The 14,194-nt window shown below is 36.3% G+C and overlaps 1 protein-coding gene across 5 annotated transcripts in view; it reads left to right on the forward strand.

The window, feature by feature from the left end:
* DLG5 (discs large MAGUK scaffold protein 5) overlaps positions 1–14,194 on the forward strand; it is a 98,199-nt gene that overhangs the window by 79,891 nt on the left and 4,114 nt on the right. For 3 of the 5 annotated variants that reach the window (XM_068197361.1, XM_068197362.1, XM_068197366.1), the window contains exons 20-33: positions 382–471; positions 1,674–1,842; positions 4,876–4,953; positions 5,612–5,774; positions 6,658–6,791; positions 7,365–7,529; positions 7,904–8,087; positions 9,005–9,153; positions 9,451–9,621; positions 9,948–10,144; positions 10,856–10,999; positions 11,187–11,314; positions 12,071–12,180; positions 13,953–14,062. In XM_068197361.1, the coding sequence (XP_068053462.1) occupies positions 382–471; positions 1,674–1,842; positions 4,876–4,953; positions 5,612–5,774; positions 6,658–6,791; positions 7,365–7,529; positions 7,904–8,087; positions 9,005–9,153; positions 9,451–9,621; positions 9,948–10,144; positions 10,856–10,999; positions 11,187–11,314; positions 12,071–12,180; positions 13,953–14,062 (1,992 nt within the window). The remainder of the gene's footprint in view (positions 1–381; positions 472–1,673; positions 1,843–4,875; positions 4,954–5,611; positions 5,775–6,657; positions 6,792–7,364; positions 7,530–7,903; positions 8,088–9,004; positions 9,154–9,450; positions 9,622–9,947; positions 10,145–10,855; positions 11,000–11,186; positions 11,315–12,070; positions 12,181–13,952; positions 14,063–14,194) is intronic. The other 2 variants (XM_068197363.1, XM_068197365.1) reach the window with 1 other exon arrangement.

Consider the following 14,194-nt stretch of genomic DNA (forward strand, 5'->3'; position numbering starts at 1 on the left):
AAGCAGAATGTAATCAGAATATTTTAAATGTCCCTTGCAAAGTCCCATGGATTCTTAGTGAACAGAGATGTTAGATTCTTGCTTGGAGTAAGGTTTAGTTTCATAGGAAAATACTAAAAATATATTTTTCATACAAGAATGTGCACTGCATATATACTGTGTAGCTGCATTGTCTTCTGTTTATACTGACTGTGTAATCAAGATAATTTGCTATAATTGTGATATTCACATTTATGAGGGTAATCATCGAAGCTTTTGCCTTGATCATTTAGAGGCCACTTTAATAATGCTCATTGAAGAAGTACAGTCTAAATGTACTTTTTTGTTAATCGTAGTTGCTTTTACTTTGGTCTTTTTAATTTTTCATTGTTTTAAAAATAGGTTCTTCAAATAACTTGCAATACAGAACAGAACGAATTAAGATCCCTTTAACACCAAGATATCCAAGGTCCATGATGGGCTCTGACAGAGGTGAATTATTTAATAAGTAATTTTAGTCATACTGTTTTTAGCGTAACCAATACAAAGCCCTTGCAGTTGTTAAATCAGGTTGTACCACAGTCTAAGTAGGACAATTTTATTAAGGTTACAAAATCTTCATTTTGCCAGAGAAATATTAAAAATGAAAATGAACTTTCTAGTGAAAGTTTTTTTTTTTCTGATAGTTGACTTGAGTACTGGCACACTGAGTAAAAGTGCAGACAGAAGTAAGAATAAGCATTGCTGTATGTTTTATAGTTGTTTCTTCTAGAATGATGCCTTGAAACTTTAAACAGTGAGCTGACTTGTATTTTTTTTGTTGTTTAAGTATATTATATGCTTACTGTTTTATCACTGATTGTAAATTCCACTTTGAAATGCAGTGAAAATATTTCAGTACTTCACTCAAAATTGCTTAGTGGAAGATGTTTAAAGACAAGCAGTAGTTGGAGTGCTGTAGAATCAGGAGTTTGCTGACTGCAATCAGCAACTCTTTGCTGCCATCATTGCTCAGATGTTCTGCAGCCTTAATGTATTGTGTGCAGTGCTTTTCCTAACTGGCACAGTTCTGAAAAATAGCTTTCATTTGTGATTAATAATTTGAGTTTTATTTTCTCTAGCTTTTCAAAGGGAGCAAACTGTGTCAGAGCACTTGTTCTGTAGATTACTTAGGAAGGGTACAACCAGGGTACAGATGCAATCTAAGTCATGTCAAGCTTGTTTGAAATTTCAGAGCTTTCCTGTCTCTGTGTAGGATACATGCTTGACTTCTCTTATCTTTTTCAGGTGTCACATAATAGACCCCCTATGTAAAGGGAAGGGCGGGACATAAATATTTTATTTGAAAACAAACCTACATATTAGATTTTTATTTTACTTCTTTCCCATCTTTTTTTTTAACATGCTTTTCAGACATGCTCACGGTGTAGCTTGTCTGTAACCTTGTTGCCTGTTGAAAATTGTTTGTACACTTAGAGAGGACAGGTTTAACACAGAGTCCTTAAGGACAGTAGGTTTGCACTGTCAGAAATGAGTTACCTGGTCTTCCTAAGCCCCTTACATGACTAATAGATAGTGAACAGTCAGTCCTCTTTCTTGTCTCAGATGTGTGTGGTGTCTTTCACTGTGTCTGGGTAGATCTGCCAGCTGTGACAGATGCAGGACACTAAAACTCAACTGTTGCCTCTTCCTAGGCTCCTTGTCACACTCAGAATGTAGCAGTCCCAGCTTGATAACTCCTCCCCAGTCACCTCTTAACTTGGAAACGTCTTCCTTCACCAGCAGCCAGTCTCAGAACTCCCTTTCTACATTACCTAGGATTTCCATTAGCCCCGTGTCTGTCGGAGAGCGTAGAAAAGATAGGTAAGGTCCCCACATTTTTTGTTTTTAATACCAATGTGTCTGAGGAAATTTTGTGCATTTGTTTTAGTCTGAAGGAATGTGAACATTTAAATAAAAAATATGGAGATGAAGAGGTGCATCTCAGGTCCTATTATTGATTGCTTTTTTCTTTAGAAAGTATGTAAGAGATCTTTGTGTGGATTTTAAGAATAGGTGATTTCATAAAGGTTTTGTTTCTTCCATGTTAGACGAATGGTCACACCAAGTAAGAGCAGTCAAAATTGGAATATGCCCTTTCAGCTCAACTACCTCTCGTGCTTATTTATGATAGTCTTGTTCTGTACTCTGGAAATCTAAACATAACTAACCTAGTTACATCTAGTAACCTGGTAACATGACCTAGTAACATCTGACAGCTAAATATCAGGTGCCTTAGCATTGCAGAATATGTGCTCCAACCACTGTGCCTTGTTTCCGTATAACCAGATAACATGAAAAGTTGAGCACATAACTTTGGAAGAACAGTACAGATGCAGTTTTACTGCAAACAGTACAGAGCATGTACAGATGAAATTTCACTACTCTGACTGATCCATTTTGGCTGTACCTGGACCACTGCTAGTAATAGCATTCATTATATGTGTAGGTGCTTGCAGAATTGGAATCTAATGTGATAGCTTTCTTAAAAATATGTGCTTTGTGTTTAATGACCTTATATCTCATGATTAATATTTCAAAGATACATTGCTTATAGTATCAGTCTTGGACATCTGTTTTCATTTTATCATGATCTGGCTAGACTGAAGATATGAAAAGGCTTACACAAATTCAAAGCATAGACAGCAAGACCCAAATTTGAATCAGACTTTAATTTCCGATAAGGCAGCTAAATGTCATTCTGGTAGTGTAAAGGAGCTCTGATGTGTTGAAACAGATTACATTTATGTCGACTTCAAGACCCCTTCGTATGCTTAATTTATGTAAAAACGCTGACCGTAAAAATGTGAATGATAACATTTTGAGGATATTCTGTATTTTAACTTTTTTGGTGGTAATAAAAAGTTGTTCATAAAATGTTACATGAAACTTTTGTCTTGTTTGAAGAATTTGTGACTAAGTTATTGTAGCAATTATAGAATGTCTTGTATACAAAGAACAGCATTATTTGAAAGGAACTGTAAGGAGGTTTTTGTAAATTTACATTCTTTCTTACTTCAGTGTGACACTTGTACTACGTGTACTCAACTTCTGTTCTCGTATAAATGTTCCTCCGATTGTCACTTGCAAATTCTGAGTGTCTTTTCTCTTTCACATGACTAATGATGTGAGTGTTCAGCTGAACAAGCTGGGGTTTTGGCAGACTGTATCTTTGTGTCTTTGAGCGCAAGATACATGTTCTGATCTCTGGGAAATAACAATTTTGTTAATGTTGATCATATTATTGAAGTACATCCAGGTTCCAGCCCTGTTGCTCTTGCTGTGTGCTTGTGTATAAACCATAGTCTGAATTGACTTTCTAAAAATAGCATAATTCTAAGGTTTGGTGGTGGGTTTTTAAAACAAAAGCTATTAAACCAGTTATCAGTTTAGGAAAGTAGCTACTTAAATCTATCCTAAGAAATGTTTAAATCCTGGGGGGTTTTATAAGCGTTCTGTTTCACACAAAATACACATAATTCAATTGCCCTTACTACACCCTTTCCCCAGATAAAATTAATAATTACATAGATTAAAAAAAATTCAATGTCTCTATTTGTTCTGTTGATTTTAATTTAAATAAAAATTAAAAGATCTCATCAATAAGAACTTTTTTTCTCTACTCCATGTCTAGTGATTCTGGCAGGCAGTTTGAATATTATGGAGAAGTGCTTCACTTGATTTTGATAAAACTGCTTATCAAATAAAACACCTTTTTAATGCTACTCTTCCTTTTTACTTTATTAGTGCTTTGCTATACAGGCCTAGTTATCTGTCATTCTGTTCTTACTAGAGTTCTCAGATACATTTGTATAGGTTTGATTCCTTCCTACTCCAATCTGAAACAAATTAAAAATAGGTGTGGTAGATGAAAAAGCAAAAAGGTACAATAAACAAAGCTCTGAAAGATGCAGTTCTAGTTTTTAATGCAGAAATAGACCTTGGTAAATTTTGTGACAAGAAGAAACTTCATATAATAGTGCTTACACACTTCTGAGAGAAAAAATAATCAGTTTTCTGCAAATTATCAGAATTTAGTTAATTTAAGTTACATGCAAAAATCGTGAGCATCGGTAATAAGTTCGCTACATGGGTAATAATTGCTGAGGGCATTACCTCTAATGGTGATGCAAGACAGCTGAGTTCCAGACTTGCATTCATGTCAGCAGCCAACAGTTTTTCTCTCATAGGCATTAATAAGCTGGCAAACTATTATGCCTCTGCTGCAGAAGGCTACCAGAAAGATCCCTTCAAAGACTGGGAATATGCACAGTTATGAAAACAATGTCCCCTTCCCTCTGTCCCCAGCCCCAAATCCTACTTTTCCCAAAAATAACCTTTCTCAGCCTCGCTCACTTCAGTGGTAGTGAGTGAAGTCCAGTTAACTCTTCTGGTCTCTGAAAAGCACAATAAAATATTTTGGCAATTGGCACAATTTAGAGAACATCTATATGGCATAATGAAATGCTAGGAAAGAAAACATTCAAATTAATGCATGTCAAATGCAGTATAGTAGTATTAAAATAAAAAAATACACCATACCTGGTGCCCAAGTTGTTTCACTTACACTGAGCTCAACTCTTAATGCCTGGTGATGCCTCTTGCTGTGTAGACATTTTTAAGTTTATAATAGTAAAAACCAGGACTTTTTAGAAAGCTACTGTTGGTTTACACACATCATGAATGGACCAGCCTCATTTGTACAGGTGGATGCATCCCAGATATGGGGGTAGGAAAGGGGAATGTATCAGGGTATTCTTTTGTATAAGCCTTTTTCTTGTTATACTTACTAGTGTTTTATTACTGTTTGTCTTGTTCTAAGTGTTCTTGTCTTCTCAAATCTTCTGCATCTTTCAGATATCTGTTCCGTAATAGGTCTTTTCTGAGAATCCCTGTGGCTCCTAGGCCTAGGTTCTCATCACTAAGGAGTTTGAGGTTGGCCTGATCTAAGGTTGTCCTTCTCAAGCAGTATTGCGCACTTTGTGCTTTTTTTACGTTTGGATAATTGCCCTGAGGAGAATTTGCATGGTAATTGTAATGCTACCATGCAAACAGCTGTCTTAATGGCTTGAGTTTGCAACTGCTTAATTTTCATTACTAATTTGTGTTTCCCAGCATACAAATATGAACTATTATATTTGTGCTTTGTTGTCCTTTGGTTTACCACCTTACTATTCATTATGTTTATTTTCACTGGCAATGAAGGCTCCCAGCATTTGTATTTGTAACATACCCTTCTGGAATACGGTTTGACAATGACATATTATATACAGTGGTGCAATTACTTTCATATACTATGCATCTGGAAGCTTCTTTCCTATCAACTTCATGACCATTCTCTTTATAATTCCTATTTACCATCATTTTTGGAGCAGTCATGTACCTGGTGTACATTTACTTCTGCCACTGTACATTGCATGGTGTTAAAGGAATGCATTCAAGACCATTGAAAATTAGTGGTGCTTTTTAAGTAATTGTTCAAAGCTATTTTTTTATTACAGTTCAGACAGGCATAAATATTGCATGTAATTTTGGTATTGTGGTGGTTCAAGTGCAATTTTTTCCAACTCGGTTTTAAATTTCTCTTTAAAAGACCCTACATGGAAGAGCCACGCCATGTTAAAGTGCAGAAGGGTTCTGAGCCACTCGGGATTTCCATTGTGAGCGGAGAAAATGGTGGAATATTTGTTTCTAAAGTAACAGGTGGGAGCATTGCCCATCAAGCTGGCCTTGAATATGGTGATCAGTTACTGGAGGTAATTGTTTGCTTCCTATTGCTAAGGTTTAATAAATCAGTTTGTATGACAGCAGCCGTAACTGCCTTCCACAAAAAGACTATGTTGTGAAACCTTGTGCACTGTGAGATGTAGCAAAGGGTACACTCTATTGTAATAGTCCATGAGCATGATTGATGTGACATTTTCAAGCTTTATCATAAAGATAATGTCTTTTGATGGTATATCTGCATCTTATCTTATATAGATATAATAAAATTTTAAGCTAGTTAGTTTCAATACTTAAAACAAAATAGTCCCAATCCCAAACTCTCCCTGGTAAGGGGAGTACATTTTCAAGCAGCTGGCTTTTACCAAGTTTCATGCTGTTGTTACTGTGCCATATTCTTAGCTAAGATACCTGGTTAAAAAATTACATTTGTAGGCTCAATAATGTTTCTGCCTACTGTGTTAGATAAACACATGGAGTAGCATTTTGTAAAGTACAGAGCTTCTTTGTAAGTGCAACATCATGTTAAAGCACCTTCTGTTGCACAGTGTTTTTCTGATCCTAAAATAGATCTGAATTTATCTTTAAATTCTGAATTTACTCATATTGGTGATCTGAACCAACTTTTATTTAATCAGTAATATCAAATCGTATTGCAGCTCAGAATGTGTATGTCTTTTAACAGTGAAAATATTGTTAAACTCCCTGTCAGGTTACAAAATACTTGAAAATTATGATGATCCCTTCCAAGGAGTAAACCCTAGAAATCAACATAGCAACATTTTTCATTCTCCTGTTTTCTCCAGTGGGAATAAGTGAGCATTTAGACATTACACTAATTTGGACACTGAAAGAATGAGCTTGCTGGTTTCCATTTGAAAAGATGACATTCTGGTTTGTGCAATTTTTCCATAGTTTAATGGAATAAATTTGAGAAATGCTACAGAGCAACAGGCTCGACTAATCATTGGGCAGCAGTGCGACACCATCACTATTCTGGCTCAGTATAACCCACACATGTATCAACTTGGCAATCACTCACGGTCAAGGTAAGGCTGGCTAGACCTGGAAAAAGACAGCTCTCCTCTACACACAATTATTTAGCTAGTAGCTAACTTCTATACATTTAAATATGTTTGCAAACGTGAGCACATGTGTGCTGATAAGTGTGATTGATTTGGAAAATAATGTGTGAATGCATGTTTGTTAAAAGAATGCTTGATGCATCTAAATATATTTTCTCTTCTATTTGGGCATAATCCCTAAATATACTAAAATAAAATACAAGATGACTTCTTCCTAGGATTATGAAATTTTAATACTTCAAGTATTTTTTACTTTTTTTTCCAAAATCGAAATTTCCAATATTAATTAGAGAAGGCATATGACCTGGTGAAATTACCCATCCTATTTTGATGCATGATCACACTTCAAAACATAGCTTTGCCTTTCCTATGGACTTACAGTGAACGTATGTTTTTCGGCATGCCCATTTGAATTATAGGGTTTGGGTTTTATCTCCCTTACTCTAAAATTGACTTAGAGACAAATTAAAAATTTTGAGTGGAAAATGTTTGGCATTAACCCACCAGTCTTTTCTTCTGTTTTTTCCCCTGTCATAGTTCTCGCTTAGAACCTGTGAGTAATCATTCCACCCCTCAAGGCAGCGGAGCTGCAACGCCTGACAATCATTCCGTAATTGACACTGTAAGTGAGCAGGATGAAGGGACAATGACACCCCCATCCAAACAAACCACTCCAACTACAAGTCCCCGGAATTCCTTAAGGTAGAGAGTGAAGCTTTTGTCTTAAAGGAAAATAAATGGTCAGGGTTGATATGAAGGGTGTTATATAAGGAAGTGTACTTCTGTGAATGCTGTGTCTGGTTGAAATAAGTCAGCAGATTAGTTAAGTGGACCCCAGGGTAGAAACGTACATGTTTTCAGACTGTTTCTGAAACATGAGATCTGCAAGGTGTGAAGAAAGTTTTCGGCAAAATTGGTTTAGTTGGAAAGGTGATGTTTGTCATTTAAGACTCTCTCTGTAGATGACCTATTCTGAATAATATTTATATAAATATATATTCTTCAGATGGCAAGTTGATTTTATGCATGGCAAGTTTTTCAGTTCTAGTACGTGTGTTATTTCTTTCTGTCAAAAGGGGCCCTGTGGAAACAAACAAAAGGACCCCTGAACCTAGAATTGTTGTTGTTAAAAAATCCCAAGTTGATCTTGGCATCCAGATATGTGGTGGAAACCTGTATGGAATATTTGTCTCAGATGTAGATGATGACAGCCCAGCAAAAGGACCTGATGGACTAGTCTTGGGTGACATGATACTTGAGGTAAGCACTTCAGAAATGTCTGCAGTGTACTAACTAATGGCTGGGATGGTGTAGAGAGGAAGGTGCCAGGTGCTGTCCCACGGTGTGAAATGTTCTGTGAGTGCTGAGTTCCTGCCACAAAACCCAGATAAGAATGATCAGAAAGCCAACTTGAATTTTGGCTGCAGCACATGAGTAGCTGGATGATGTGAACCTGGAGAACTGTCACTGTTGATAGCACAAGATGCCCTGAAGTTGGATGGACTCACATATGTCAACCTGTAATTACTAACACCTGCTCCCTTCATCTAAATGGGAAGCTTTGGATCCAATTGCTGTATGGAGGAGGAAGGCAAGGATATGAAAGATACTGTAAAACAGAGAACAATATTGATCTTACCACCAAGAAATTCTAAAGAGCGTTTAGGTAAAACCATGTATTGTGTCTTTGACCCTGCTTTCTCTATCTGAAATGAGAATATTTATCTACTTGTCAAGACTTTAGGTGATAAATACACATCTTTATGAGCTTTTCAGCTACAAGTGAGCACTGAGACTCTCCCATTGAACTTCTAGTATCTAGATTTTGCTTTCTAATCATGTTTTACTTCCTTCAGACCACTTTCTATCCCTAAAAATATTATTTTTTTTTCAGTGAATTTTCTGATTTTCAGCTTACACTTCGTAAACTTTTTCAAGAAGTGCTCTCACAGTACCTGTCTGCTGTTTGCACTTGAGTTTGTTTTCCACTGTAATGTCTGTCTCCCACTAGACATCTTAAGGTGCAAACTATACTTGAGTTTCAAGTGACAAGACTTATATATAGAACCTGCAAAGGACAAAAACAAATTCATTTTGCATGTTTTACAAGCTCACCTACTTCTGTTGCTTATTAAAATATAATTTCACATCTAAATGTTTATTTTTATGTTTTGCAGTACGGGTCCATTGACATGCGAAATAAAACAGCTGAGGAAGCTTATCTTGAAATGCTGAAGCCTGGAGAAAACATCAAAATAAAGACTCAATACAGAATAGAAGAGTTTAATAAGATAAAAGAGCTTCCTGGAGATGGATTCTACATCAGGTATTTGAGCATGGCTGGTAATGACAGCATAAGGCTGTTAAGATAATATGCTGACCATCATATGGCAGAGAGAGAACATAAATTCTGTCATGTTTTCTTAAATTTGAAATTTACTGATTTATCCAGCTATTCCCTGACAGCAAGTACATAGTCTAGTATAGCAAGTCTTCACTTTCCACTCGTATGTTCTTGAGATGTAGAGAATGCCACTAATCTGTTAACTTTTTTCAGAAAAGGTGTTTTCTTCCCTTGAGTTGATGGAGACCAGTTGCAGAGCCTGTTTGTCTTCCTTTCCAGAACACTTTATGACCGTGTGGCAGAGATGGAGCAGGATTTAAGCTTTAAGAAAGATGACATTTTATATGTGGATGACACTCTACCACAGGGAAATTTTGGTTGTTGGATGGCTTGGCAGCTAGATGAGAATGCTCAGAAGCTGGAAAGAGGGCAGATTCCCAGTAAATATATGTAAGTAACCTCAATTACAGGATTCATCTTTAAAAAGTATTTGTCTTTACAAGTCTGAGTACTGAGATGTGGTATAAAAGACTTGCTTGCTTCTGTTCTTTCTGGGAGATGCTAATTCTTAGATATGTCATTTTAAGGATGGCATATTTTAATATACGTTGAATTAAATATATTGCTGTATCAAGTTGGTTTTAATGCTGCTAAATAGTAAACTAGAAATGACAATGTCCTGGGGTGCATCAGGCACAGCATCACCAGCTGTGATACTGTCAAAAGTATTAAAAATATAACTTTAAATACCAGCCATTTTGTCTGTTTTATTCTAGGATGGATCAGGAATTCTACAGGAGGCATAGCATGTCTGAGGCTAAAGATGAAAACAGTTCATCTAAGACATTGTCAGCAGCAGCAAGGAGGTCATTCTTTAGAAGAAAGCATAAACATAAGCGAAGTGGTTCCAAAGATGGAAAAGATTTATTGGCTCTAGATACAATCAGTACAGACTCGATTCCTTTCTTGGATGGCAAGTACCTTTATTATACCTTATACTTTGTTAGGAGGGCTTTGCCTTTACTTCCCTTTCATTTTTAATCAGGTGCATCACAGCACAACAAATAATGTTACTTTCTAATTGCTCTAAATACAAATGGTGATCATTACCTCTAATGAGAATTTTTTTAATAAGAAATTACAAGCCAGTGTGTTTCAAAATATTTTTGTAATTTCTTCCTGGACCTATTAGCATTACTATTTCATTTGAGGAGGGCGTTTCTTTTGGATGCATGGTTTTGATCTTCCTTTCAACTATTTAATTTTGGTCCAGGTTGCTTAGTCTAGACATAAATCCTGTGCACCACTCAAAATCTTCACTTTTTTTTCTTCACTCCTTTAGAAAAATCATGTTGGTTACAATGCTTACTTCCTTGTAAGAGCTCAACAAATCAAGCCAGGGATATCAAATACTGTGTATTGTGTACACTTTTAGGGATGATTGGGGAAGGTGAGGAGTTCAATTTTTTTACTTGAACAATAGGTTCAATTAGAAAAATGTCTAGTTTCAGCTGTCAAGTGGAAAAATGTCAATAATGACTGACCATATTTTGTATTTGTCAAGGGCCCTTTGCTCTCCCTTGCAGAGGAGGTCTTCTCATAGTTCCTGTAAGGATGCTTCTGCTTGTTTGAGGAATGCCTGGAAATGTATGCTTTTACAAATAAATGTCTTCTGTGTGTGTAGATTCTGCAAGTTTGGCTTATCAGCGTGTCCAGAAAGTGGACTGTACCTCCCCTAGGCCTGTCCTTATTCTAGGACCTTTACTTGATGCTGTGAAAGACATGTTGGTCAAAGAATCCCCTGGAAAATTTTGCAGATGTCCTCTTGGTAAGTATGCCAATATAGCTAATTTATTCATGCTCAGAATACATGGTAGTAACATCTGTATAAATTAACAAAATGACAACACAAAGATGGGTAACGCCCCAAGAATCTGAATTTGCAGACATTGTCTTCTTAGCCTTATTCAGTGCCTAAGGAATAGTAATGAAAGGGGATCTCTTCTATGCAACAGAGGTTATGAAAGCTTCCCAGCAAGCCATTGAGCGAGGTGTGAAGGATTGTCTGTTCATCGATTACAAACGGAGGAGTGGGCATTTTGATGTGACAACTGTAGCTTCAATAAAAGAGATAACAGAAAAAGTGAGTCAATTTTAATGCTCTAGTTCTCTGTACAATTTGCATACTTATGTTGCGGGGTGGAAATCATGTTAGCAGCATCATCCTTTAAGACATTCAGAGAACTGTTCCCCAGGCTGCTAAATAAAATAAAACTTACCTTACTTTTGCATGTAACTATTTATAATGGACTCACCTTTATAGAAACTAGAAATGTTTGTGTTCTTTCATAGTATTACTAAGTAAAGTTAGAAATAATTTTCTTAAATTCTATCCTCTATCCCTTCCAAAAAAGGATTTAATTTTTTTACCTATTCCATTTAATGCAGTCATATAGAATGTAAACATCATCATAATCCTGGAGACAGATGTTACCTGAAGTGTGTTAATTGCTTACAGTTTTCAGTCAAACCACACGGAAGGTCCTATTAATGCTTGTGTTTGCTCATGATTTCTGAAAGAGAAAATTAATGGGAATATTTGAACTTTGAAAAAGTATAATGCATCTATTTCAATCTGAGTTTTCATTTCATAAATTCTTCAAATACTTTTTCTTTCCTATCAATGTATGTTTTTGTTACTATGAATGCAATTTCTTGCAGTTTTTATCTTTTGTTATAAATCCTTTGGGTACAAATTGCTCAGTAGTCCCAAAATGCTATATGTATGGCAAAACTCTGTTGGGTTGCTATGATTTAAGTAGGGAAAGAAATGGGGGATTTGCATGTGTGCTTGTGCTCTTTAACTGAATGAGTGTTTTGCATTTACATTTGATCTTAGGATTGTCATTGTCTGCTTGACATCGCTCCTCATGCCATCGAACGGCTCCACAGTGTTCATATCTACCCTATTGTAATTTTTATTCGCTACAAAAATGCTAAACAAATCAAGTAAGTCTGTGAGGGGTATAGTTCAGGGATGTTTATTCTACCTTAAAATAAGTCTAAGTTTACCTTTATTGTTTATTTCATCCTAGTCATCTTAAATCTCTTAGGGCAGCCACTGAGATTGGCTCAGTTGGTCAGAGGCTGGTGCTAATAACACCAAGGTTGTGGGTTCTATCCCTGTATGGGCCGCTCACTGAAGAGCTGGACTCCGTGATCCTTCTGGGTCCCTTCCAACTCAGAGCATTCTGTGATTCTGTAAAATGGGGAAAATAGTCCTTATAAAACTGACTGTGAGGTATATGGTCTTAGCTTCATTTGGGTTGCATGACAATTAAGTGTATCTTTCAAAGTAATCCACTGAGACCAAACTGAATGTCCCCTAGGAGGATCTTTCCCGCTAACCTTTGTGGTACATTGTTAAGACTAATACAGGTGGATCCATTGACATGCTGACCATGACAAAGAGCTGTTCTTCATCTTCTTAGAAGGACCAAGGGTATTGATGCAGTGCCAGTTGATTCATAGCCTCAGCTTTCCCACCTTCATTCTCCAGTAAATGAAGCAAGGGAAGTCCCCTTTTGCCACATAGTACATATACTGTGGTCTTCTCAGGCTGTGTTCTTTCAGTAATTGTGACATTCATGTTTGAATATAGCCAGGAACAGAACACAGGATGTGCAAATGCCCGTCCCTCCCCTGATGTTTGAAAAAGCCTTCACACATTTTGATAGATTGATTTGGCAAGAAGGGAAATAATCTCCCAACATGAATATTGAGAAACACTTTTGCTAAGAGATCTTATACTTGTGCTATCTTTGTATCTAAAGTTGAAGACTTCTTATATTCTTGATCTGTAGGTAAATTTGACTACTATCTATTTAATACAAAGATAAGTATCACTACTTTGAAGTAGAAACAGGGCATAGAACAATGATGTATATTTCATTGCCACTATAGGATTGTGTGCTTAAATGATAAATGGAACTGGCATGTCTTGACCCCCTTTGGAAGTGAAATGGTGACCACTACAGCTGTTTCCTTTTTTTGGAAAGGGACAATGGTCAAACTGGTGAAGCAAGGATTTCTGGCAGTCATCAGTATGAGTTGCAGTGGCACATTTTGTCTGCCTGTTGTGTGCACCAAAAGTTTGTCCAAACATCCTTTTCTATATAGCACAAGCTCTGTTGGCATTCTCTGAAATGCACCACAGCAATGATAGGTTAGTTTAGTAATTATATGTTTAAATAATTATTTTGGCATTTCTATTTCTCTGGTGTTTTTTCCTATTTTATTTTAAAGAGCTTGTATAATACAAAAACAGGCATCTCAAAAATGTGTCATAGATGTGAAAACATGGAAATACTATATTTGCTTGATGCTCGATACTTCGTAAGCCCTTAGAAGACTGATACTTGTGCCCAGCTTTCTGTAAGGAGTACTGGTATATGTATGAGATGATGATCCAATTCATATGAACTGGGAAAAAATTAAATTCTTTCTTCATCCACTGCCTCCCAGTCTCTGAAACATTAAAGAAATACCATCTTGGTCTGAGAGCAAATAAATTTGTTAGCACTGAAATGATCCTGATGACTCTGCTGATACTGCTGAAACACAGTAGATGGCACTCTGGGCCTAGGAGTCTGCTTGCATGTGAATTAGCTTTTTGTATTCAACCAACTAGAGGCACTCTTTTCAAGTCCATTAAAAAAATTATTCTTATACAAGGTGTTTCTTTTTTTTTTTTCCTCTTTTGTTTGTGGTTTTTTTTTCAGAGAGCAAAAAGACCCAGTCTTCCTGAGGGACAAAGTTACACAGAAGCATTCCAAAGAACAATTTGAGACAGCTCAAAAAATAGAACAGGAATATAGCAAGTACTTTACAGGTTAGTATTTAATCTAACTTTCAGTAAGAACACAGTGGTAATTTAATCCATTTGCATTTTAATCCAAAAGAGCAATGTCCTTTCAATGATCACCTTGTTTTTTTCATTCTGCCTTCCCTTTTGACGAACTCA

This window comes from Anomalospiza imberbis, chromosome 8, assembly GCF_031753505.1.
Source record: "Anomalospiza imberbis isolate Cuckoo-Finch-1a 21T00152 chromosome 8, ASM3175350v1, whole genome shotgun sequence".
Taxonomy (NCBI): domain Eukaryota; kingdom Metazoa; phylum Chordata; class Aves; order Passeriformes; family Viduidae; genus Anomalospiza; species Anomalospiza imberbis.